The sequence below is a fragment of the Chelmon rostratus genome, chromosome 3 (genome assembly GCF_017976325.1).
Source record: "Chelmon rostratus isolate fCheRos1 chromosome 3, fCheRos1.pri, whole genome shotgun sequence".
In the NCBI taxonomy this organism is placed as follows: domain Eukaryota; kingdom Metazoa; phylum Chordata; class Actinopteri; order Chaetodontiformes; family Chaetodontidae; genus Chelmon; species Chelmon rostratus.
Genome location: NC_055660.1, coordinates 25,385,333 through 25,409,437, shown reverse-complemented (window position 1 = coordinate 25,409,437; position 24,105 = coordinate 25,385,333). Strand labels below are relative to the sequence as shown.

Sequence of the window (24,105 nt, the reverse complement as noted above, 5' to 3'; positions counted from 1 at the left end):
ATATTTTTGTGTAATAAAAACATTATGTTGTCCAAAGTTAACCAAAGTCTCTTCCTTTTTTTCAGACGGCAGGATTTGGTGTTTTTTTATTTGTTACAGTTTGCAAACAAATCCAATAATATCGTAAGACAATCAATGGATGGACTTTCCCTGGGTGAATGATCTTCTTAAGGCAGTTAGGCTCACACCTTAGGAGGACAGAGAACCTGAGACAAATATGTGTGACAGAGCGGATGCAACAATGAGATCTGAAGAGACAATGATATTGCTGTGAAGTGAGGGTTTTTACAGACAAAATCTGCAGTAGAACTTAAATTTAGATGTAATTTTTCATTGTACTCAGTTCAACTAACTTCTATTGTACTGGAATGGAAGCAGAGACGTGTTCTGTGTGATCTGTAGGGGTAAGACTTCTGACTGACTTGCAGACAACCTGACATCTGAAGGTATGACCCTGACTTTGTTAAGTTACCAACAGAAAGGGCTTGTATTAGTTCATTTTTTGTAACACATAAACCACACGGTATTATTCTTCACTGATCTGAAACTAATCACAGCTGTAAAATCATAGCTGCTGTTAATTAATTCTATTTGTGGCACATTATCACAAAGGCTCGTACTTGACACAGTTGATATCCTGAGCCCTGAACCCTGGATTACTGTATTCACTCTGCGTGTGCTTTCTGACATAAAAGAAAAAAAATAGGGAAATAAGGGCATTAGTCCGACAATCTTGCATTTATTACCCGTTTTCTCAAATGACAGGTCCAATAAAATATACATCTTGATTTGACAGCAATCAAATCAATGTAAACTCTGACGATGCACAATTTCTTAAATGAGGTTTAGAATTGTAGAGGGGTCAATGTCGTCACACAAATGTTCATATGTTATTGGAATTTAGAGAAAATGGATAACACGCTTCAAACATGTCTTTCAATGGATAATGAGGATTTACCAAAGCAATGTCAACATTTAAACTGTCTTTTGTCATACAGCACAATGTGAGACAAAGTGACAATGAACATCAGTTGAAATCAGACTTTAATCTGCTCGGATCAACAGTGACATTTCCTCTTAAGATGAGTGAAAAGATTTGCACTTATAATGAGCTGTATGACAACTGTAACTGTAACATTCATTGTCTTCTCGGGGATTAAACACGGACTGCGCAGACATTTTAACGGTCACAATATGGCAAGTTGAAAATCCACTTTATGTCCAGTGTCAACTCGCCTTTACAGTCCTTCTTTGAGGAGATCATTATTAACCTTTACTGCCATTTTTGTAACAGCAGGGAAAAGCAATGCAGTAAAACAAACAGCAATATATAGAATCTTAATTGCATAATCGTAATTGTATTGTAAACAATTCAAATCTCCTAATCTCAACCTACATTATATTTTCAATCAAAGTGACATTGTGTGCAGAGTTTCCAACTGCTGCCAGTTAACGTGTCCTGGAAGATTTCAATGTCCCAGACAAATGGGACAAATTCCTATCGCATACTGTCTGTTAACGGCTAAAGCCAACGGACTACATTTACAGAAACACAAATATTATCATCGTAAAGCGCACTTTAAACTTGGCAGAACAAAAACAAACAAACAAACAAGAACAACACCTTCTTGATTTTTCTTTCACTGTTCGAACAATCATCAACAACTCTGGTTTGGTTGAAATAAACTCTTAATTCAACAAATCTGGAGAGGGTGGACATCGGAGAAGCAGCAGGGAAAAACAGCATGTAGAGCTGGGATATTTTCACATCTAATTTGACAACTATTTTCTCTGGACACACAGTGCATACTAAGTTACACAATTTAAATGTCTAGATTTTTTTCATAATTCCTATATTCAAATTTTGCACATTTGTGAACAGTGTTAGCAAGAAGGGTATTAGTTCCAATGTTGATCTACGGAAAAGCCTGCAATCTCCATTTATATACTTTACGATAAAGAAAAACCAACAGACCCCTTTCGAACCAAAAATTCTCACATTAGGCTTTACATCTGTCATTACAGAAAATCTTATTTTTCTCAGTGGAACAGGGTGGCATCTTGGCTGTCCATCTCTCACTGGATTTTATGTACATTTTTAACATGCTTTTTCAGGTGGCCGGACTGTGTGAAGTTCTTGGGGCAGTATGGGCAGGAATGTGGTTTCTCCCCTGTGTGGATATACTTGTGCCTTTTCAGGTTATTAAAGTCTAAAAATCCTTTCCCACAGTATGGACACCAGTGCCGCTTCTCCCCATTATGCCACCTTAAGTGTACATTTAGTTCTACCCTCCTTGCAAATTTTTTTTCACAGAGGTTGCAATGGAATGGTTTCTCTCCAGTGTGTATTCGTATGTGTGCTTCCACATCTCGTTTTGTGAAGAATCCCTTGTCGCACATCTGACAGACAAAGGGTTTAATCCTGCTGTGCACCATCTGGAGGTGTTTGGTGAGGCAAAATCGGTAGACAAAGCCCTTCCCGCACTTCTGGCAGATATGGATCCGACCATTGCGGTGCACCCGCCCATGCCGTTTTAGTCCCTTGGAATCTGGGAAGCCCTTCCCACACAGTGTGCACGAGAAAGGTCGCCGACCTTTGTGGAGACTAACGTGGCTTTCCAGGGCAACACTGCTGCTGAGAACACGACCACACTCTCCACACTGGTTCTTGAGCAGACGCCTACCAATGACTGATAAAGGCTGTAATGGTGAAACAACAGGTGGTGCTTTAACAGGTATAGGGTGAAGAGAAACACTCGGAGGGTATACTACTGTATGATCCTGGGATCTTGTCTCTTTCTTTACAGGTAAGTGCACTGACATCTTTCCTCCTGCTGGAAGTGTTTTATCGATGGGCATTCTAGGAGGAGTCCACACAGCTTTAGGCGTACATTTCTTTACAGCGTTGCAGCTAGGACTGTTCTCTGCCAACTGGCTTGTTTTAGCTCCATTCAGCAATTTTGATTGCTGAGAATTTCTCATTTTTGGTATTGTTTTGGCTTTTGCTGCTTGAGCTAACTTCTTAGCATTAACCACTCTTACCTTGCTTTCAGGACTGATACCATCTTGAAGTAATCTAGGTGTCTTAACAGAAGTAGATTTCCCAGACTTTCTAGGACTAACACCATCTTTAGGCAATTTAGGCCACCGAACACTTTGAGAATCCGTCTCACTCTTGTTTTTAGTACTAGTACCATCTGTAGTTGTACTACACTTCCTAGGACTGACTGAATTGAATTCCCTTTTAATCTGTTTAGTGGTAGAACCATCTTTAGTGAAGGTGCACCTCCTATGGTTGACAGAAGTTGATTCATTGGTGGATATTTTTGGACTAGTACTGTTTTTACTTAAACTAGATGTCCTAAGACTAACAGAAGTATATTTAGTCTTTTTAGGACTAACACCATCTCTACTCGAACTAGTCCTCTTTGGTCTCACATAGCTGGTTTTAGTATTGTTAGGACTATCAGCAGTTTTTGAATTTTTTGAGCTAGCACTATGTCTCGTTGAAATAGTTCTCCTAGGACGTGTGTTTTTTGTCCTTTCACAGGTAGCACTTTCTGTGGTTGAGGCAGACCTCCCTGGTCTCACAGAAGTTGACTCATTTTTAGCCTTAGAGGTCCTACAACTGACAGATGATTCATTAACGGTCATCTTTGGCTTAACACCATCTATACATAGCCCAGATGTCCTATGATTAATGGAAGCAGGTTCATTAGTTGTCTTTTTCAGAGATGTGACGTCTTCAAGTGCTCCTGGGTTTTTTGGGCTAAGGAGAGCAGGTTCACTAGTTGTGTTTTTATCAATTGGATGGTCATTTTCTAATCTACATTTCTTCGGGCTAACAGAGCAGGTTTCTGTTTCTGTGTGTGGTTCTGGATTTGTTTCACTTCTTCGAGCTTGCAAGTGCATTTTGATGTGACTTCGAAGTTGGGCCAATAGGGATTTTTTCTGTAACTCTGTCTTGTCACTAATGCTGGGCCCTGCACAAGAAGCTCTGGTGTCTATAGAGTCATTACAGGGGGCCTATAACAAAAAGGAAAGCAGAAAAATAACTTTAGCAAAAAAAAAACCCATGCACAGCAATCACAATACTCTTTGCAGGAGTTCCAGTTAAGTATGAAAGACAAAAAAACAAACATTCATCTGCACATGATGAGCATTCAATGCTATTTACAAAATGCAACTGTACCTATATAATCTACAAATATGAAATTCCAGACTTTCTCACACAGGTTTGACATAACTTTCAAAGACATTACATAGCTTAAAATTATTTTTATCCATCTAGCTGCTGGGGTGTGCATTCCTATCTCAAAGATGACTAAAAAATAATACTGTCACAACCCTGGTTGATTATCCTTCCTTTAGGCACCCACTACAGGCTCCCTAAATATGTAGTAACCAGTGCAAATATGTTTATTCCCATAACAATTATATTGCTAAACAAACTGAGTGTTGCATTACCTTTTTTGGGACTTGAACAGGTGACACTGCCAGCTGTGCCAGAAACTGGGTTTTCAACATCTGTAAATGAGGATTTGATGTGTCCTTGGTCATGATGGAGGTTGGATGTATGAGGGCAGCTGATTGTTTCTCTCCTATAGGTCGGCCGTTAGGTAATACACCATCTTGCAATGCAATGCTGATTTCCTCATCCAAATTAAAAGTATGTTCACCAGGTGTACCAGATACAGCTGAAGGCCCAGCCACTGCAGATTTCTCAAAGACTGGTTGTGACACCTTGGATGATGTAGATGGCTGAACATGCCCGCTGTTAGATGACTCTTCCAAAGGGATGCAGTTTTCAGCAAATACTGATACCTTCTCTTCGATAACATTTGGCTCTTCTGACATCTGAGAGGTATTTGCAGACACAGCAAGAGAAGTTTCTTTTAAATTGGAACGAATGTCAGTGGGTAACACAAGCGTCTCTGATGGTTGCGTTGATATGACAACACATGATTGCTCTTGTGTGGTACCTTCTTTCAAAATGGACTGAGAGTCAGAAGATCCATTTGGAGGTAGTCTTGAAACAAAGACTGAGTCTTTGGTTGATATTGGAAATGGGAGTCTGCTTAATCTGACCACAGCGGAAAGTTTTTGCACAAAAGTCAGTGGTACTGCTGGAGACTTGGAGGGTGGCACAAGCTCAACTGACATATTTAAACTGGAAGAGGTTTCTGTCTGCGCATTTATCGTTTCAGAAGCAGAGGCAGTTTGTTTGGGAGATTCTAAGTTGTCAGGTGTATTATCCACATTTTGAGGCAATATTGTGGCCACTTCATTTGAAGCCATATGTGTATCCACAGAAACACTTAACTGCTGTGATGAAGAAATTAACTGTGATGATGACACCATAACAGGTGATGATCTGGCGGACTCTTGCTGTGCTGTCGGAACAACGGTGTGTAGCTGATGTTTCCTTGACGGTACAGCTGAAACCTGTCTTGGAATTATAATCGTTTTTTCTGGGTGTAGTCCAGGTGTTCTGAGAGGTAAGCCTGCAGCTGTAGAGCATGGAAGTACATTATTATTTTGTGCCGCAACTACTGCTGACACAACAGCAGGAGTCTGGGTTGGAGACTGTGCTGCAAGTTTATGAGGCATTAATGAGGATACTGATCTTGGCACAACAATTATTTTATGAGGTACTGTTTTACCCTGTCTACTGGGTGCTACCGATGTTGTCAGAGAAAGGGGACGGTGCTGATGAAGTGACTGCACACTTGTTTGAACTGCAGCATTTGATGGGGGCACTGAAGATGTAGTAGTATTGGATAAAGACACTGCATGCTGTTGTTTTTGTATGACAACCTTAATGTGGGCCTGAGTTTCATTGGTTGGTGTGGTACCTCTGGTCTGAGGAGGGGCAGTAAGTCCTTCTTTTGTCGACTGTTTTTTTGTGGACAGCTCTGTTATGGGTAGACTGCCTATAGCTTCATGGGTTTCAACAGGAAGCGATGGCTCAGCTGGGACCTTGTCCACAGTTTGTAGGGCACCCACAAGGGAAACACACTGGGCTTGGGAAGGTGCAGCCATTCTTTGTGGAGAGGAGAATGTATTTTCTACCATTGACTGATTCATGGCTTCAACAAACAGCATTGCATCCTGAAGAGTTACAGGGGTATCTTCGGGCTGAAATGATGGTGTTTGTGGTGACTCAGCAGAGGATGGAGCCCGAATTGCTCCTTCTTCAATAACCATGGAAAGTTGTTGAGATTCACGTGGGCTTTCCTTTTCAGATGAACATCCTTTACTTAAAGATGGTACTGAAACTAGCAGAGAACCAACCTTACTCTTCTCCACATCTTCTAAAGCTGGGTTTGGCTCTTTAGGCTGAACTGGACACACCGGTGGAGACTCAAATGAAGTGATATGAACTGTGTCAACAGCAGATGAGACCTCAACCTCTTCCACTCTCATTGCAGGGATTTTTTTCACTTCTTGCTCTGCTGGAATATCAGAAGAAGATGACTGAAGTATTTCTTTCACTGGTTGTTGCAGACGTTTAGCTGGTTTTGGCTGCCGTCCTCTTCGACGTATTGACAATTCAGGCTGGTAACTACCCTCAACTTCTGCCATGCCATTTTTTAATTTATCACATATTTCTCTGCTGTTGAGTGGTGTGGTCTGTGCAAACTGTTCCTGTGTAGATTGCGTATCTGCATTTTGTTGCAGCCTAACATCAGTTTGTTCATTTACGGACGTTTCGTTGTCTCTTTGACATTGTCGGGGGACCATTAATGGCTGTTCTTCAGGAGGTTCATGAGGCTGAGCAACCACCAACTGGTGTTTTTCAGATGCCTTGAGTTCTCCCTGTAAACCAGCTTCTGATATCTTCTGACTGGCTTCAGACTCTATTTCAATGTCATCTGTTATTGCTGAGCGTGAGATGACCAATGAATGCTCTGGTTCGGATGATTGGTTCTGGGCTCCTTGTAAACCACTATATGTTCCCGAAATAGGTAGTTCCAGGGCCACTTGGGTCTCTTCATGTCTTTGATGCGAGGGTATTTCTCCAGTTGAACATACCTTGTTAATGAAAGGCCCTTGATTTTCAGTACCACAGGCAGAGGCCCCAGGAGGAAACAGAAGAAATAAAAAGGTGAAAATGGTGAGATTTACACCTTACCAACATATGTTGGGTTTATTAAACATTAAGAATTATTACTCATTAGTTGAAAATTTCAGAAAAACTAAGTTTTAATTCCTCACCTCCTTTGTCACTCAGGACTTGCCTGCAGACCACACTGGATTCAACTTCGTTCTGCTTTAAGACAGATTGTAGAGAAGAATCATAAGAGTCATGCAGAGGAATGACAAAACCTTCAATTTCAAGAAGACAAAAATGGAAAAATAAATTTAATTGTTGCTAAGACACACACACGCACCTCCTGTTTGACAAGTATAATTTCCATTTCAGAATTTTCATCTCCATGGGTATAGTTGTGCTCCTGCAAATGGTACTCCATCTCCTCATGACCGCATTGTTGCTTTTGACTTTGCGATGAAGAGTGCCTCAATGGTTGACACTGCTCAACAATCATTGTGCAGAAAGGAACAAGGTCTGTAAACATAAACACATAAAAAACAGGACAACTGGTGATTTTTACAGACTAAGGTGCTAAATCTGATAAAATGAAAAAAAAGCAACTGTGCCATGCCTATGGACCTGGTGCTTGATTATTTACTTGCGTTTCACTGATGTCTTCCTATGCTCATGTCTAGAGCTGAAACAATTGATTAGTCGATTGATAGAAAATAAATCGGAAGCTATTTTGATAATCAATTAACCATAATTTTCATTGTTTTTAGCAAAAAGGCAAACTACTGGATCATTCCAGCTTCTCAGTTGTGAGGATTTGCTACTTGCCTTTGTCTTATGCAATAGTAAACTGATTATTTTTGGGTTTCGGGCTGTTGGTCAGATAGAGCAAACAACATGAACATATCACCTTGGGCATTTGAAAATTGTGAAAGGCAGTTTTTGCTACTTTGTGACATTTTAGAGACCGCACAAATAATCAGTTAATAAAGAAAAAATCAATTCAATCAATTATCAATAATGAAAATAGTCATTAGTAACAACCCTATTTCTTTCAATCTATGTTTATAAGTACATTTGTTGTATTCAAGCTGTGAGCACTTCAAATATTTCTGAATACACAACAGTACTGTAACTGAACAGATTTTAGGTGCTGCTTGTAATAATCACCAGAGTAAATTTGATTTTTCTTTACGGGAATGTGTAACATATAGCACACAGGTTTAGAAATTGTGATGCTGTGTAAACGGAAATATGCAAATCCTTTGGACCTATATTCAATTGTATACAGTGCAAAGAGAAGATATTTAATGTTCAAACTAACAAAATTGTAAAATGTTTTTGAAAATATACACGCATTCTGAATTTGATGACTGCAGCACACTTCAAACAAGGTACTGAAAAAAAGTCTTTGAATCCTGGGTGATGACCTCAGACTAGTGGGCATCACACTGTGTGTGTGTGTGTGTGTGTGTGTGTGTGTGTGTGTGTAAATTTACCAGCAGACTGATGTGCAGAACCTGTTAAGAAATATCAGTGGCTACAGCACAGAGTATAGTGAGCAGCAGTTAGTGGTGATATAGTGTCAAGTAATATGCTGTTCATATTTCTTTGGAACAACCTTCAAAAGGTTGCCAGTTTTTACAAATCATACCTTTATCAGACACTTATTCAAATGATAATCTGGTTGCTCAGCGACAGACTCTCGTTCAGCGAGCTAAACCAGTGGCACAAAGAAGCCAGCAGCAGCAGAGAGGCTGGATATTTTCACATTTAACTTCGTGAATTAAGGGCTTATTTCAATCAAACCAGAGTTGGTGACTGGAAAGACTAAGCAAGATGTTTTGGGTTTTTTTTGTGAATTTTATTTTGTTTCTGTCAAGTTTGAACTAAGTATGTTTTAACATGACTTCAGTGTCATGTGAACGTTGTCACCACGTGGGCATGACGCTGACATGACATTTGCTTTCTAAACATGGAGCTACAGTAAATGCGTTCCTGTCACAGTTAACAGGATTGCTGCTAGTCAAGTTGAATTGCATGTCAATAATACCTGGTCAGTCACACTGACACACTAGTGCTAGCACTCCTCTTAATAAATGTGGTGAAAAACCCCTGTCCTTTTATAAAGTAATATATTCATACTGTTTCTGTATGTATATCAAAATCAGCATTACTGGAAAAAAACACTTCATTCCCATGGGATGATACGGAAGATTAAGATGAAACAATTTGCTACAAGTCCTCACTATCAGAATGTTTGACATGGCAGTCTGTGAAATGTTTCATGCTTCTCTCATAATGAACATTTTCAAATATTTTATTACCATATGTATCAGCTCTTATATAAGAGAAGTGACTTCACTTCATGTCAATTTATAATCGACCTCACAGTGAATATAAGGCGTAAAATTAATTCAAGAAGTCATGAGTTTATGTTTTCCTCAAGTGATTTTGAGCAGTTCAGCTTACTACACAGTTTGTTGTTGGGACACACAACCTCTACGGTTAGCCAGGATAGCATGGTATGGTTTCCCTATTCTGGTCCACGCGCCTGTGAAGCGACTAAGCTAGGCTAAGCTACTGCTAGCATAGTATGGTTTCCCCCCTGTTTTGGATCCCACGTTTTAGAACAGACTAAGCTCGGCTTCGCTAACGTTACTGCTACAGCAGCAGACAGGAGCTGCTATGTGTATCGCATATAACACGACTCCACGCATAATTTTGGTTTAAACTTCATACGGCATTAACAGCCATTTCTATCAGTGAAGACCACTGAGCTGCTGATGGGTAACTGGGCATCTCAACTCACCACACTGAACAGCGGTGTCACGTTTCTCAGAGCCGTCGCTTCTCCCTGGAAGAGACTCGCTCTCTCTGGTGTGAACAGCCGGTTGGCCGCTCGCGCTCTCAAACCGACTGCATCTTGTTTTGAGGTCCTCGTTCTCCTTCTTGATTCTGGTTATTTCTGCCTTCAGCTCATCGACCATAGTTTCGAAAAGTTTCGTGGTCTCTGCGATAGCACTCTTGAGCATGCTATCCATGACAGAGGCGTACTTCGTCTGGAAATCGTCCGCTGACATTTTGGTATGGTTTACCATTCGTCCGAGTTTCAATATGAATCCACTTCTGACAATATATTTACTGTAGCGATACTAAAAATGTGTCATTTAGAGCTTAGCTATTTGCTCAACATGGCTTCTTGTCAAACAGACGCGGTATCCGCTTTAAGTGACGCACGACAACTGTGGGGGGAGTTGAGCAAACTGTCCGGTGATCCACTTAAATCCCAAAGTGTATATTTTGAATATATGCAATCAGTACCGAAACAATAAACTGGTACTTGTGTGAGTAATTCACCACAATCAATGCGCCACACACAATTCCTTGTCCAAGAAGCGTAATGTTAAGTAGAGGTTCATACAGCTGAAACGATTAAGTTTGTCCCATCTCACGACCTGTACTTTATACCTCGGAAATGCGGTTGTTTACGGAATCAAGAGGAAATGCGACGCTCCACGGAAAACAATTTGTATCGTTATACTTAAGCTAAGGAATTGAATTAGTTACTTTTACTAGCAAAAGCATCTCACACTAAACATAAACTATATCTGTGTTTAATACGGCAATTTTATGTTTGCTATAATAGCTTGTGACATAGTGGTCGGAATCTGCAACGTTAACTCTGAATTAAAACTAGTGCTGCAAGCTAGTAAGCTAACGTTGACATCACAGGCAACCTATTGTTTGTGTAACATTAAGTTTGGTGGGATGGAAGTAACCGAACGGTAAACGTGGACCAACTAACATACGTCTACGACCTGTTTAGCGTTCTCTACACCGAAAAACGAGTTGAAGAAACTGGCACATCCAGTTTAAAGAAACCAAGATTAGCTGTGCCCGACAAATGCCACTCTACTGCAAGTGCCAGTCGAAAGCTGCCTTCTGTTCGGCTTACTGAAAATAACAGACTTTACAGAGTTAGCACACATTTTTGGGATAATGGCCGAGGCTATAGTGACGTTTCAGTCCCAACTTTCTGGTGTCATGGAAACGGTATTCAAAGCTGCCATGTACGAGATCACCCGGCTGGTGGAGGACAGCTTTTTGGAAGAGGTAACACGGTGCAGGGAGCAGGTGGAGTCCCTAAAGAGGCGGCTGAAGTGGTCAGAGAGTCGACGTAAAGAAAGAGAAGGAGATAGGAGGGGGAGATGTATTGACTGCGGAAAACTTGGAGTCTCCAGTGAGGAAGAACCCAGACCGACAGGTCAGTCTGATGTTACTCATTTACAACCTCCAAATGCTCCGAAAACACCTGTTTGAAACATTCCACAGGTAAACAGGTTGATCGGTAACAGGTGATAGTATTATGATTGGGTATGAAGGGAGCATCCTGGAAAGGCTCAGTCATTCACAAGCAAGGATGGAGCGAGGGTCACCACTTTGTGAACACATGACTGTATAAAAAATGGTACTACATGGGCTCAGGAACACTTTGTAAAACCATTGCCGGTAAACGCAGTTTGTGTGCAAATGATTGCATTCTGTTTTATGTGTGTTTTACACAGCATCCCAACATTTTCTTAAAACGAGGATTACGCTGTTGTGGTAGTGTGGGTGAACCAAACAGTAAAGTTGCAGCAGGAAAACCAAAACAATGAGCTGAAAGTTATTATAAAGGTTTGAAGAGTGGTGGGGAGCTGCAAGTAATTCTCTGTGGGTTTATTACTATGAATGACCCCTTTTACACTACACATTTGATCCATAACAATCGTAAGGAACCACCAGGATGCTGTCAAGTGTGAGACCTTCTATAGACTGGTGTGTGCTTTTCCAAATCATGCCCAGTCAACTGAATTTACCACAGATGGACGCCAATTAAGCTGTAGGAATATCTCTCTCACTTTTTTCACATTGTCATAATGGGGTGTCGTGTGTAGAATTTTGAGGGAAAATATGAATTTATTCCATTTTGGAATAAGGCTGTAAGATAACAAAATGTGGATGCACTGTAGCTGTTTTAAGTATCTAAAAGTGAGACACGTTTTCCTTATCTTCTGTTACAGAGAAAAGTCTTAAACAGGAGAGTGTGCTGCAAGAAGAGATTAATAGCTCCCAGGATACTGATGGAGAGACACTTTGTCATGAAGCGGAAGATGCCCACAGTGCCATGAAGGCACCACAGGTAAAGGACAGTATTACGCTGTTTAAGCTTCAATGAATTAGACTGTGTGTAGACTACTGTAATATTTTTCAGTATTTTCTTTTTTTGCGTAACTTTCACATGCTTTAGCATCAAGTCAGACCTGCCTGTTAATGTTATGCCGTCCTTATAGTCTGTCTAGAGGTGAGTAGAGTTAAACTTCCTGTATTAATGGTGTCTTTTTCGGCTTGTCTGCCAGTCTTCAGGTGTACAGAGTGAAAAGCTGGATGGACTGCTCAAGGAGGAAGCTCTTCGGATCACTCCAGAAACTAATGAGTCCCAAGAGAGATGGGGAGTCAGCTTGGAGGGTAAGTCTCTTCCTACATGCAGATAGATTCAGGAAAATGGTGTCATTGTAGTCCCTGTCACCATATATCGATAATTGTTTGAAAGTCTTTTCCCCCTTTCATTGGTCAGAAACAGAGGCAGGTCTACCGGGGCCCAGTAAACGTTACAGTGACCAGAAGATCCCAAAGTGCCACGTGAACTGGGAAGTTGGCTTTGACCAGACGCCAGAATCAGGCCAAGACGGACACTCAGGTGACCCATCTGCACCACTTTTTCAGAGCAGGTATGGTATGGAAGACTTGGGTGGCTTTGACAAGACTGGCTACGGAGACGGCAATATGATGGACATGGGTAACTTGGATGGGTTACAAGGATCCCCATCGCAGCTGGGTGAGGATCTGAGTTACATGGGGCACTATGAGGGGGATGTGGAAGCACCAGAAGGAGCTGAGCATCAAGCTTACCAAGCAGGTGCTCCACGAACTAGAAGGGGTGGGGCCAGTTCACCTGCAGGCTCACCCTCAAAGACTAACATTGATGTAAGTGGAGAGTTCAGCTGTTTATTGATCAATGAAGAAGGATATCTACAGGACCCGGGTATGTTGTACCCTGAACATGTGTCCAGTGAATCAGGCGGCAGGTTGAGCCTCCGGGGCCCAGGCATTCGCATTGACCCGTCTTTAGACAGCACAGCAGATATGTATGGGCCATCCGATACATACAGTGATAACTTAAACGTGGGGGAGAGGTTGCAACAACAGGCGGGAGGGAGAGGAGGGAGGAGACATGCCTGTAACCTGTGCTCCATGTCCTTCTCTGATTCAGCCTCACTGAAGGCCCATAAGCAGACCCACAAAGGTACCGGACAGGTGCCACCATACTCCTGCACCCAGTGCGGAAAGACCTTTGCTCAAGCCTGTAACCTCAAAGTCCACCAGAGGATTCACTCGGGGCAGGGGCTCCACCTCTGCAGCCATTGCGGTAAAGGTTTCCCTTCTTTCTCCGACCTAAAGGCACACAAGTGCGGTCAAACAGGTGACAAACCTTACTGCTGCACTGTATGCGGGAACAAGTTCAGCCGTCTCTGGAATCTGAAGTTACACCGGAGGATTCACACACAGGAAAAACCTCACCAGTGCACCATGTGTGATAAGAGCTTCACACGGGCGGACATATTGAAGGTTCACCAGCGTACCCACACAGGGGAACGACCATACTGCTGCACTGTCTGTGGCCTCAGTTTCAAACGTCTGGATCATCTGAAATCACATCAACGCAAACACATGACAGATCTATAAAACCAGGGAAGTCTTAGCAGGGGGAATTCATTAGAGAATTAAAGGTTGTTTGTTATATTTACGAGATTTAAAAATTAATGATTTTATTTATGAGCCATTTATCAGCCAAAGTTATGTTTAATTTTTGTCTTCAATTCCAAGTTCTTGTGTTTTTATTCAAAAACTTTTTGTTGGTATGAAAAACGTAGGACAAAGATAACATACAGGTTTCTTTGTTAAATACGTCTTATCTGTACCCATTTATTGCTGCATATTTTGTTCCTGAGAAAATAAAAAAAGGCTGAGTAGCGCTATTGATGTGAATACAGATTCAAAAGAAAAATACTAAAAATGGTATCTGTAAATGTTTTCTGTAAATGAAACAATTGAACCCAAAGCCATGAGTTTTAATCCCAATTTCATAGATTTTTGACCTTGGAACAACTTTATTTAAAAATTACATTTTGGTGATTAGGCCTGATGACATTATGATTATTTTTTTTATTATTCAAGGTAAAAAACCTAACCCTTATTTTCCAATAAACTGTTATAGTACTTGCACTACACAGTGATGGTGTGTATTTTCACAGGATTAATTTCATAATGAGTGTCCATTCTTGAATTAAAGTCTAGAATTAAATTAATCTGTTCAGTGAATTCCATGTGGCAAAAGGAAGAACAAAACGCATTTTAAACTGCCTTTTTTTTTTTTTTTTTACAGAAAACCCAAAATACATCCAGCAGCAGCTGGCATAATTATATCTGAACTCATTAAGTTTAAATTCATATGTTGAGTCTTCAGTATTTTGAGATGTTTGCTAAAAGGAAAATCATAGGGGAGCAAATGCTTAAAATGAGAGGGACAAGATTTATTGTGGAAAGTGAGAAGTGGCAGAGAGGCCAGCCCAGTGCGGATCCATGTTGTTGTGCTTCAGATTGGGAGTGTGACTGTAGAGACACATCAGCATAGTATGATCAAGAGTTTGGTAAGTGTCTATTTTTTTTTTTTTTTTAAAGAGTACTCTGCGTGGCATTACAAAGGTTTCTGTTTTTGAATAGAAGTCTGAGGTTGGTGTAAAGGGCGTCAGAGGCATCTTCTTATCTGATTGGCCCTAATCTCAGGAAAAGGAAAGAGGTTACATGTCAAACCCCTTTTTTATGAAAGAGGAAGAGAGAGCAGAGAGCGTAAAAGAGGAACACTTCTGTGGTTAGAAACATTGGAATTCACAGTGGTAACACTTCCATAATCTAGTACAAGTAGTTCATGTTTCAAAACATCCATCACAGCAACTTTGTGCAGTGTGTGTCGCAGCAAAGCATACCTTGGTTTGAACCTCTATAAGACCAGCTGGGGTTTATTTCTATGTTCTCTCCATAGTTGTATGAATTTTGCCAGATTTCTACAAAATCTGGAATACTTTCATATTTAGGCTATGGCCTCATACCTCAAGTTTGCCGCTGGTCACTGTGCTGTGACTGTACACTGCTCCTAAATAGTTAGCATATATAGGCAAAATCTAATCTAATCTAATATCAAACTGTATGGGTCCAGTACTATTGAAGTGTCACATAATTTTAATATCAAACATCTTTGATCTCCACATCAATCATAGGCACGCCCTATTGGCTAAAAAAATTGTGATCACATTTTCTGCACAACGTTTCTATAGTAAAAAAAAACAAGAGGTTTAGTGAGAAGCGGCTGCTTGGCGCGGCCTCTGGGTTTCACTTTCCTAAAACGCGTTTTGTTATTCACACGTTTAGGCCACCGTACTCCGCTGTGAATGACGTCGCGAGGAATAACAAGGACCACAAGCGATTGTTGGAAGGCTAGCACGGCGAAGGGATTAGTGCACATGAGTGTGCTTAGCCGAAGAGTCGCTCATTAACCCAAGTGCACGTAGATGAACACGTTCGGCTCGACTATGGTTCATGTAGTTTGTAACTGGATGACTCGATAACGTCGCTTACGTTAGTCAACATACTATTGCTTACGTTGTGCTACGAAGTCACGTTAGCCAGCTAGCTGACGGTTAGAATTGACATGAAAACAATTCGTGTCAGTAAATAGCTCGTTGGCTACTGTAATTGCAGTCTTTTAACATTTATATGTTCGTAAATATGTTTGTTTCTCTTTATTCAAAATACATCAACAAGTGGATTGCTTAATTGAATAGAGACTGTCTTGCGATGATGGTGTGCAACCTAAACCACTTGTGGTAGCTTTTTTAAGGTAATAAGCTCAGCGAGTCCTACTCCTTCACTGTGTCTCTCTCACAAACACGCGGAATCCCGCCGTGTAGCGGTTGTCAGACGCGGGACCCTGACAGCGCATCATGTCGGACCTGGACACCCTCATTGTCACTTTCCAGACCCAGCTCTCGGATGTGATGGAGACTGTGGTGAAGACAGCCATGTACGAGGTCACCAGGCTGGTGGAGGACGGCTTCTTGGAGGAGGTGAAGCGCAGGAACCGGGAGGTGGAGTCCCTGAGGATGCAGCTGCAATGGGCCGAGAGGAAATTGAGCGACCAAGAGGGGAAAGAAGGAGGGAAAACTGGGAGGTGTGTTGACTGTGCCAAGGATGATGTGGAGATATCCAGTGACACCGCAGAACAAAGGACCAAAGAACAACAAGATGGTAAGATCAAGCAGATGCAGTATTTATTTAGGTATAAAATGCTGTATTCTCTTATACTACTCCAATACTGTTTTTTTCCAGACATCTTGAGGGACTGTGGTGTGAAGAAAGAGGGCGACTCTGTGGAAAGGTGGACAAGAATCCGACAGGAAGTCATATCAGAGGCAGCACAGGCATCAGATAATCCTGCAGTCGCTCCCAGCCCTGAACCACTGGTGGGTCACAAGACTGTCTCCGAGCAGAATTACTCACTGCTGCTGTCAGTGATGCTAGATCAGTGTTGTTCTGAGAGGCCTTATGCATATCTCTTCTGACGGGCGCGTTCAGCACACAGCTCCCAACTAACAAATCAGAACGACACCATATTCTCAGAATTCTCTGATGTGTTATCTGTGCCATTTAGGCGACAGAAGAAGAAGATGTGCTGACAGCGGTGGACGTAAAGGAAGAAGAAGCGAATAAGCTGTCTTGTTCTGTGCACTTGGGAGGATGGAGTGGTACCCTGGATGGTGAGTGCTCTGCTGCATCACAGAGGTCCACTGTTTTCATCGCATATTCAGTTTGAATATGGTATGCCTTGGTACAGCAGAGAAAACAAATGTAGAAAATAACATTTTGTCACTTATTTTGAAAAATGAACATTAAACAGTGGCTCATTGGCCGTAAGTCTTATTGGAACAGTTAAGGTGCTCAATTACTGCCATACAAATGTAGCAATGCTCAATCGCATTGCAGGGACAGGACATAAGCTTGAGTAACCTGGCTAAGCTCACTAGCATACTAGTTTACAGAGGTCGTACTGAACCAGGAAGTCGCATACTAAAGAGCCTCCTGGACTGAACGGTGGGGGATGAATATACATAATGTAACAACCCTATTATCTGTTAATGAAGACACATGAAACATACCATTTAGCATATGATGTTTGATACTACTACTATCACTACTACTCACAAACTAGTAAAAGAAATATCAAGGGGTCTTAGCAATGCGTAAAACAAAATGAATCAGTTTGATATTAGTAGTAAATAATTCACGCAGTAAAAAAAAGAGAAATGTGACTTAGTGAGCTTCCATTTGAAAATGAGCCTTTTTATTGGCAATAATTGACAATAATAATAAAAAAAATCAGATTTTTCATTTATATAGTACACTCTTAATACAGTGAAGTGTCATTGTTCCGAGCACTTAACATAAGTAAACATATATGTCACACGTGGCATAACTTTTTGGTATTCAAAAAGAGCTAATTTGACCAAATTTGTCTCTGTTCTCAATAAAGTATTGTGTGCAAAAAAAAAAAGTGATGCTCAGTTCTTTAAGTTATGCCGACAAATATAATTTCCCTTGTGCCCATCATGTAAGTAGCTCTTGGCCATTGAATTTATTTGCCACAGTGGCTTGAAGACAGAGATATTGTCCTCTCATGCAGGCAGTTTCTCAAATTTATATTACATCAATAAAATGTCCTTACCAAGAGCGCTTTTTTGTACCTCTTACCTTCTGTAATTAATAGAATTGGTTTAACATCCTCTTACATACAGATTTTTGTAGTTATAACACTTTAGTGGAGAGAATATTGTGTTTTCAGACCAGACCAGAGTTTACGGCATTTACTGTGGCAGCAACCAGCTTGAATATACCTCCTGTTTCCATTCATTTTCTAGGTGAAGCAGGATCTGAATCCCACAGCACTACTGAAACGACTGAGGCACAACCAAAACAGACTCAAGACAACAGTGAGGACTTATTGAGGAATGTCATTAAGCAAGACCCTCAGATCTCTACTGGATATGTCTTTCATGAAGAGCAGGAGGAAACACACATGGCTTCAGATCCATCTCTGGAGGTGGGCAGTGGTTGGGCGGGCCTGACTGTCACAACAGCTGGATTGCTTCAGAATCACAGACTCGCAGCAGAAAAGGATTGTGATCCAGCTAAAACTCAAGGTTCTTTACAGCAAACGGAACACGAGCTGGCCGGCTCAGTCGCAGCAGAGGTTAATGTTCTGGCTCCAGGTAGAGATCAGATGTCATCCTCAGCTTCGCCTCCGGCAAGACTGCAAGACTGTGGTGCGCTGGGTGTGACCATCAAGCAGGAGGTCATTGTCGATTCTGATGGGTGTGCGGAAAGCAAGCATAAGGAAAAGAGACTATCAAAGTCTGGGGTGGCGTCTCTCTCGTGTTCAGCAAAACAGCACAGAGCTGGATCAGAACCACTCAAGCAGAACCACATTTCCCATAAATCCACTGTGCAGGAGGTTATGAAGCTGCATTCCAAAGTGGGTACAGGTCTCAGGCTGCAAGCTGCTATACAGCACCTCCACCGGCCGATGAGAAAGCCCCCCCACGTACTCTCGAACTGCACCAGCGCAGCTCTGTCCATAGCTCACTCTCAGGTTGTGAACTTAAACTCCCTCAACAGAATTCCCTCCACATCTAAAGCCGCTCCTCCTCCACTCTCAGTCCAGCGACTTCACCTGGGCGACAAACAGGCCGCAGCACACAGCCGAACCGGTGGCCCGTGGGTCAGCATCAAAACCCAACTTCAGTCTGCAAACTCCCATCACACCAACCCCTTACCCCACCCAGACTCTCACCTCCACGCCGGCCCCAGGCACCTCCTGCGCTGTGGCCAGTGTGGGAAGTGCTTTCCCCACCCCAGCAACCTGAAGGCCCACCTGCAGACTCACACGGGTGAGCGGCCTTTCTGCTGCTCCCTCTGTGGTCGCAGCTTCACCAAGCTGAGCAACCTGAAGGCCCACAGACGGGTCCACACCGGAGAGAGGCCGTACTGCTGCTTGGCTTGTGGCAAACGCTTCACCCAGAAATGTAACCTGAAACGCCACCAGAGGATTCATCTGGACGTATGCTGATGGACAGCCAGTGAGGAAAGAGACACGTTTGGTGTGTTTGTTTCTTTTAGATGAAGATGCTACAGTGTTTCCTCCGCAGTGTAGTACAGTTGCTGTGATGCATTGCAAAAATGCTTCTTGTTTAGGCGTCTCTTGAAGTGATTGTTCTGTGCATTTGAGAAAGGTTAATCTAGCAATTTTAAAAGGTGTTGTAGTGCTATTTAAGGACAGAAACCAGTGTGTTGTGAAATGTAGCATGCACAGAGAAAGGTCAGTTGTCACTTTTGCTCAATAAATAACTATTTATTCTGTGAATACTCTCATTCTTCCATTATGTGAATTGCACCATGAGCACAAAAGCACTTACTATCTATTTGACCATGGATCAGGGCAGGTATTTGTCAGCCTGCCGAAAGTGGAATTTTGGACATGCATGAAATGTAAAAGTGATTCACGCTTAAGTCTTGGACCTTGACTGAATTACTTATGGCTCTACTTTAATTACATTGAAGAGCACTTCAGAGGTCTGTTAAGTTGTTTAAGAGGATGTCTTCGATGGCTGCAGAACAGGAGCAGGTGAGCACACAGCTTCTAATGCATGTTCATCATTGGTCAGGATGACTTCCACTTGAAATTATATTCAGGATGGTGCAGCCATAGCCTATTATTTACATTTACTTTTACATTTCATAGGGCACCACTTTTTTATTTCTGTAATGTTGGCTTGGTTTTCTTTTTGTTTGCATCTCCATCAATTTCATATTATTGTATCGCTACATGTATATTTATATATTCTAAATATATTAGATTGTTGTTATTTTGACATGTTAATTGCTGCTATTTTTTAAGGAAAAAAGTAATTTGCAGATGTTGAGAAAATCCACGTCATTTCTTCTTCATGTGTCATGTTTTTGAAATTGATTTTTGCTCCGAGCATACATGTGATTGATCATGCAAACTGTTATAGATCACATTTCTCACATTTGATCGTGAGTAGGAGTAAGTAGGCTGATAAATGTCTAATACTACAGATTCAGTGAAGAACATTGTTCCTAAAATCCTCCCAAACTGACTCTTTAGAGCACTACTTAACAATGATACGAGCCTAAGTCATGTGACTCTACAAAGAACAAGGTCATAAAACAAAGATTGCCGTTGTCAAATCTTGAAAACTGCAGCTTTTAAAGAACTGAGAGTACTTAGACGATGTATCATGACTGGTGATTGAATTTACACACTCGACTGATAAAAGTAAATGATCATTAAAAAGCTCCTGCAAGAATACCTCCATCAGGTTTAAACAGTTTTAGTGCAGTGTCTTAATCGACCGCTTGGTGGCAGCCTTTCACCTTACTGTGCAAATATCAGGACCACAGCAGATATATTAGTGTTCCTGTCTGGCTGCTGTGGAATAGAGGAGGACTCCTAAAGAAAATCACTCCATTAGAGTAACACATCATAATTACAAATGTCTGTAGACACTGTTTTAGTCGATCTGTGTGCGTGAGTGTGTGTGTTACATATGTTTCTCATGTTCAGGATTAGGCTTGATGTGTTGTATCTGCAGTTAGAGTCAGAGCAGCGCTGTGCAGGTGGTACAACTGATAACATTTTAATCTTATTTTCAAGGTGAGGTAAAAGCTAGCAGAGGCTAAACTCTCGCTCTCTCTCTCTCTCTGTGTGTGTGTGTGTGTGTGAGAGAGAGAGAGAGAGAGAGAGAGGAAATGTGGATTAAAGCAATGCTTCTGTTCTAGATGCTATCTTCTTTTTGATGTTTGAACCCAATAACAAGAGAAGTTATCTATGAAGAGCAATTGAAATACCTACTTAGCTGAATCTGCAGTGAGCACAATAGATAGGGTGGCCGTGTGAGGGGATTGTGAAACCAGCCGGTTCTCAGTTGAATGTGTGGGAGTGCACAGCATACAGTATATGCACGTATTCCTGTATGTTAGCCAACATACACCATGTGTCTGTGTGTTTCAAACCGATGAGCTAAAACATGAGTTACAGTGTCTATGAAGCTCATGCAAATCCTTAGCTTTTCCTCTGATTGGACCAGTAATATAAGAATTTCTTCTGATGTGTTCAGTTTCTCTTTATAAATAAGGAAAGCAAACCCCCGTTCTCCTCTGTTTAGCTTGCCATTTGCTCACGCTCCCTGTTCTTTGTACAGACTCTCTCTTTATGGCCCTTCAGTGAATTTTAAGCCACACTATGGTGAGTGTTACGAGGAATTAGAGCCTGTGTTTCCGTTTTAGAGGGTGGGTCTGTTTGGTTTCTCTAAAGTGCCACTGTTCAGTTGCATTTGGTTTGAAAAAGGGAACGTAGTAGAAAATATACAAAGAAAGAACGTTAACCCTTTGACGCCTGCATTTATTTAGAATTATGTTAAATATCCGACGAGAAAGCAGTGCTTGCAAAAGGTTCCTAGGTGTGTGTTGACACACACACCTAGGAACGATGCTGCCCTGCCCATCAGATCAGAAAACACATCTATGTGTTGCCCTCGAGGGCCTGGACAAAACAGTGTATTTTGTCATTTAATTTGAAGGACATTTTGGAAAATACTGTCCCTATACGTTTGAGCTGCTGAATAAGCAGCCAATACAACCCTCAAGTACGTAAACCAGGAGCAGACGACAGCTTGTGCCAAAGGGCCACCCCTCATCCACTCCATATGGCAAAACACACCTCATGGTGAACATGAAAACCATCTTTTTGGAGTAAATATTTAATTTCCTTTTCATTTGTAAATATCACAAAAAAAAAATATATGACATCGAATAGAAATATGTGGTGAGAAAATAAAATACCCCTCCTGCTCTCCCATAATAAAGTCCCTAAATGACCTAAATGTAGTACTTGTTAGTCCCTTACAGACATGAACCTCCAGTGTCTTCCTCCACAGCTCAGCACCGTCTCGTGGTTCGAGACACTGCCTTTCATTACAGAGACGTTAACGTCTCCCTGAGGTGGGAGAGACAAAGGAAAATGAGGAAAGGGGCAGAGAAGACAGAAAGCATTTGGTTTTAAGGCATAATGTCACTCTGAATAAGAAGACAAAGAATTGCAGTTTCTTGAAAATTCTCATCTCAAATCCCAGACATCACATGGAATTGTCACCCCCCCATTTTTGAAATCTATGAGGCGATCGTTAGCATTGGCCGTTCCTGACTGGACTTGGGAAATAATGTCTCTTCCTACTTGAATTGATATTTCAAAAGAAACTTCTTTTCTCTTCTGAGTCAAATCACTCTAATATTAAATTCAGTGCTTAACAGGCCACGGAGTGCACTGTGGAAGATTTATGGCAAGTGTTGCAAGGCTAGTGTGCCTTATTCATAACACCTTCATATTTCATAAAAGCAGCTCAGGCAGAAGAGATTGAACTTTGATGTGTTCTTCATTCTAACTTTCACTTTCACCATTTGTTGTAAGTCCAGTAAATCCATTAAGAGGGGGTTTAAGTCCTTCAGCTTCACCTTCTCTTTATTGTGTATGAAAGAATAAGTGAAGCGATGAGGTCGATGCTGCTTCCCTTGTTTCTCGTCAGATAGCCTACTATGAATGAGGGCTGTATTCACGAACATTTAGAGGATACCCCCAGAGGGCTCCTCAGGTGGCCACCTGCTGTATCAGACTTTTCACAGCTGTTGCTGTGATTGGTCAATCGAGAGGCGTTCACCACCCGCTGCTTTGTTAGTGCACACAGAGACTGGTGATGGCAGTTATGATTTGATGTGACGATGCATGTGCGGTAGTCAACAAAGGTGGTGGAGCAGCTGACACTGCCATAGAGCAATGTGACCATATTAAAGTGGCCAGATTTTATGAGCATTCAGGATCTCTTAAAATATTAGTCCAACAATTTCGAATTGCACTCTTACATCACTCCCCACAGACGCGTTAAAAAACGATAATCAGAAATCTAATTTCTAATCATCACCAACCAGAGATTTCATGTCCTTCTTACTTATCAAAACCTGGCGCCTACATTACCCACAATGCAGCTCGACCACTGACAGTTTGGTCGGAGATGCTAGCGGTGGCTAATCTAGCCTTGAGCTGCTAGGGGTGAGGAGCGGGCTGCAGGGGTCTGACATGTTCACGTCTTTCTGACGCCCCAGTGTTCAGCCCCAGCTGACATCACCTGAGGCAGATTATCAGACTTCGTGCAGCTCGGACTCACACAACCTTTTCTCACATATGCAGTAGTGCCTCCCAAGACCTGGAAACAGACTTGGTGGAGCTCCTCCTTGATGCTGTGATTGCATGTAGACTTTTTGTACAACATCTCACATCTTTGCTGGTAGAGCGCTGCTGCAGGGCTTTTCAGCTCATTCACCTCAGTGTCTGTGATCCATGTAGCAACTGCTCTCTGATGCTACCACAGGCCCTGCTATGAAGAACACTTTTCAGTATTTTGATGATCAATGCTATCAGGAACCCTAAACTGGAACAACAAAACATTCATTCATCCACCAGAAACACATTTTTGCAAACCAGATTTCCCAAAATATTGCTTATCTATGATTTATTTTTATTTATACTTATAGATGTACTATTTACTGTCAATTTCTTATTAGGGACACGGGGCAACGTCCCGAGTCACTGGCTCCTACAGCTATTTCATAGCTGCAGGAGCCAGTGACTCGGGGCGTAGCCCCGAGTCACTTATTACTATCCCGCGCGTTTCTTCTTCTTCTTCTTCTTATTAGGGACACGGGGCAACGTCCCGAGTCACTGGCTCCTACAGCTATTTCATAGCTGCAGGAGCCAGTGACTCGGGGCG

General features: G+C 41.7%; 2 protein-coding genes across 3 annotated transcripts; one reads left to right on the top strand and one right to left on the bottom strand.

The window, feature by feature from the left end:
- Positions 1-721: 721 nt before the first annotated feature.
- Positions 722-10,444, bottom strand: LOC121603867. Of its 2 annotated transcripts, none has more exons than XM_041933134.1 (5): positions 9,861-10,444; positions 7,395-7,570; positions 7,219-7,273; positions 4,468-7,052; positions 722-4,026 (listed from the first exon to the last, which is right to left on the bottom strand). In XM_041933134.1, the coding sequence occupies exons 1-5, from the start codon at positions 10,147-10,149 to the stop codon at positions 2,077-2,079; spliced, it is 5,055 nt and encodes a 1,684-aa protein (XP_041789068.1). In that variant the 5' UTR covers positions 10,150-10,444; the 3' UTR covers positions 722-2,076. The 2 variants fall into 2 exon arrangements, with proteins under 2 accessions (XP_041789068.1, XP_041789069.1); XM_041933135.1 differs by having other exon boundaries at positions 7,219-7,270.
- Positions 10,143-20,034, top strand: si:ch73-109d9.2 (uncharacterized protein LOC565042 homolog). Its single transcript, XM_041934237.1, has 7 exons — positions 10,143-11,315; positions 12,115-12,233; positions 12,451-12,559; positions 12,669-13,828; positions 16,147-16,671; positions 16,860-16,965; positions 18,124-20,034. Exons 1-7 carry the CDS (start codon positions 11,051-11,053, stop codon positions 19,329-19,331), a joined length of 3,492 nt encoding a protein of 1,163 aa, XP_041790171.1. The 5' UTR covers positions 10,143-11,050; the 3' UTR covers positions 19,332-20,034.
- The last annotated feature ends 4,071 nt before the right edge of the window (positions 20,035-24,105 follow it).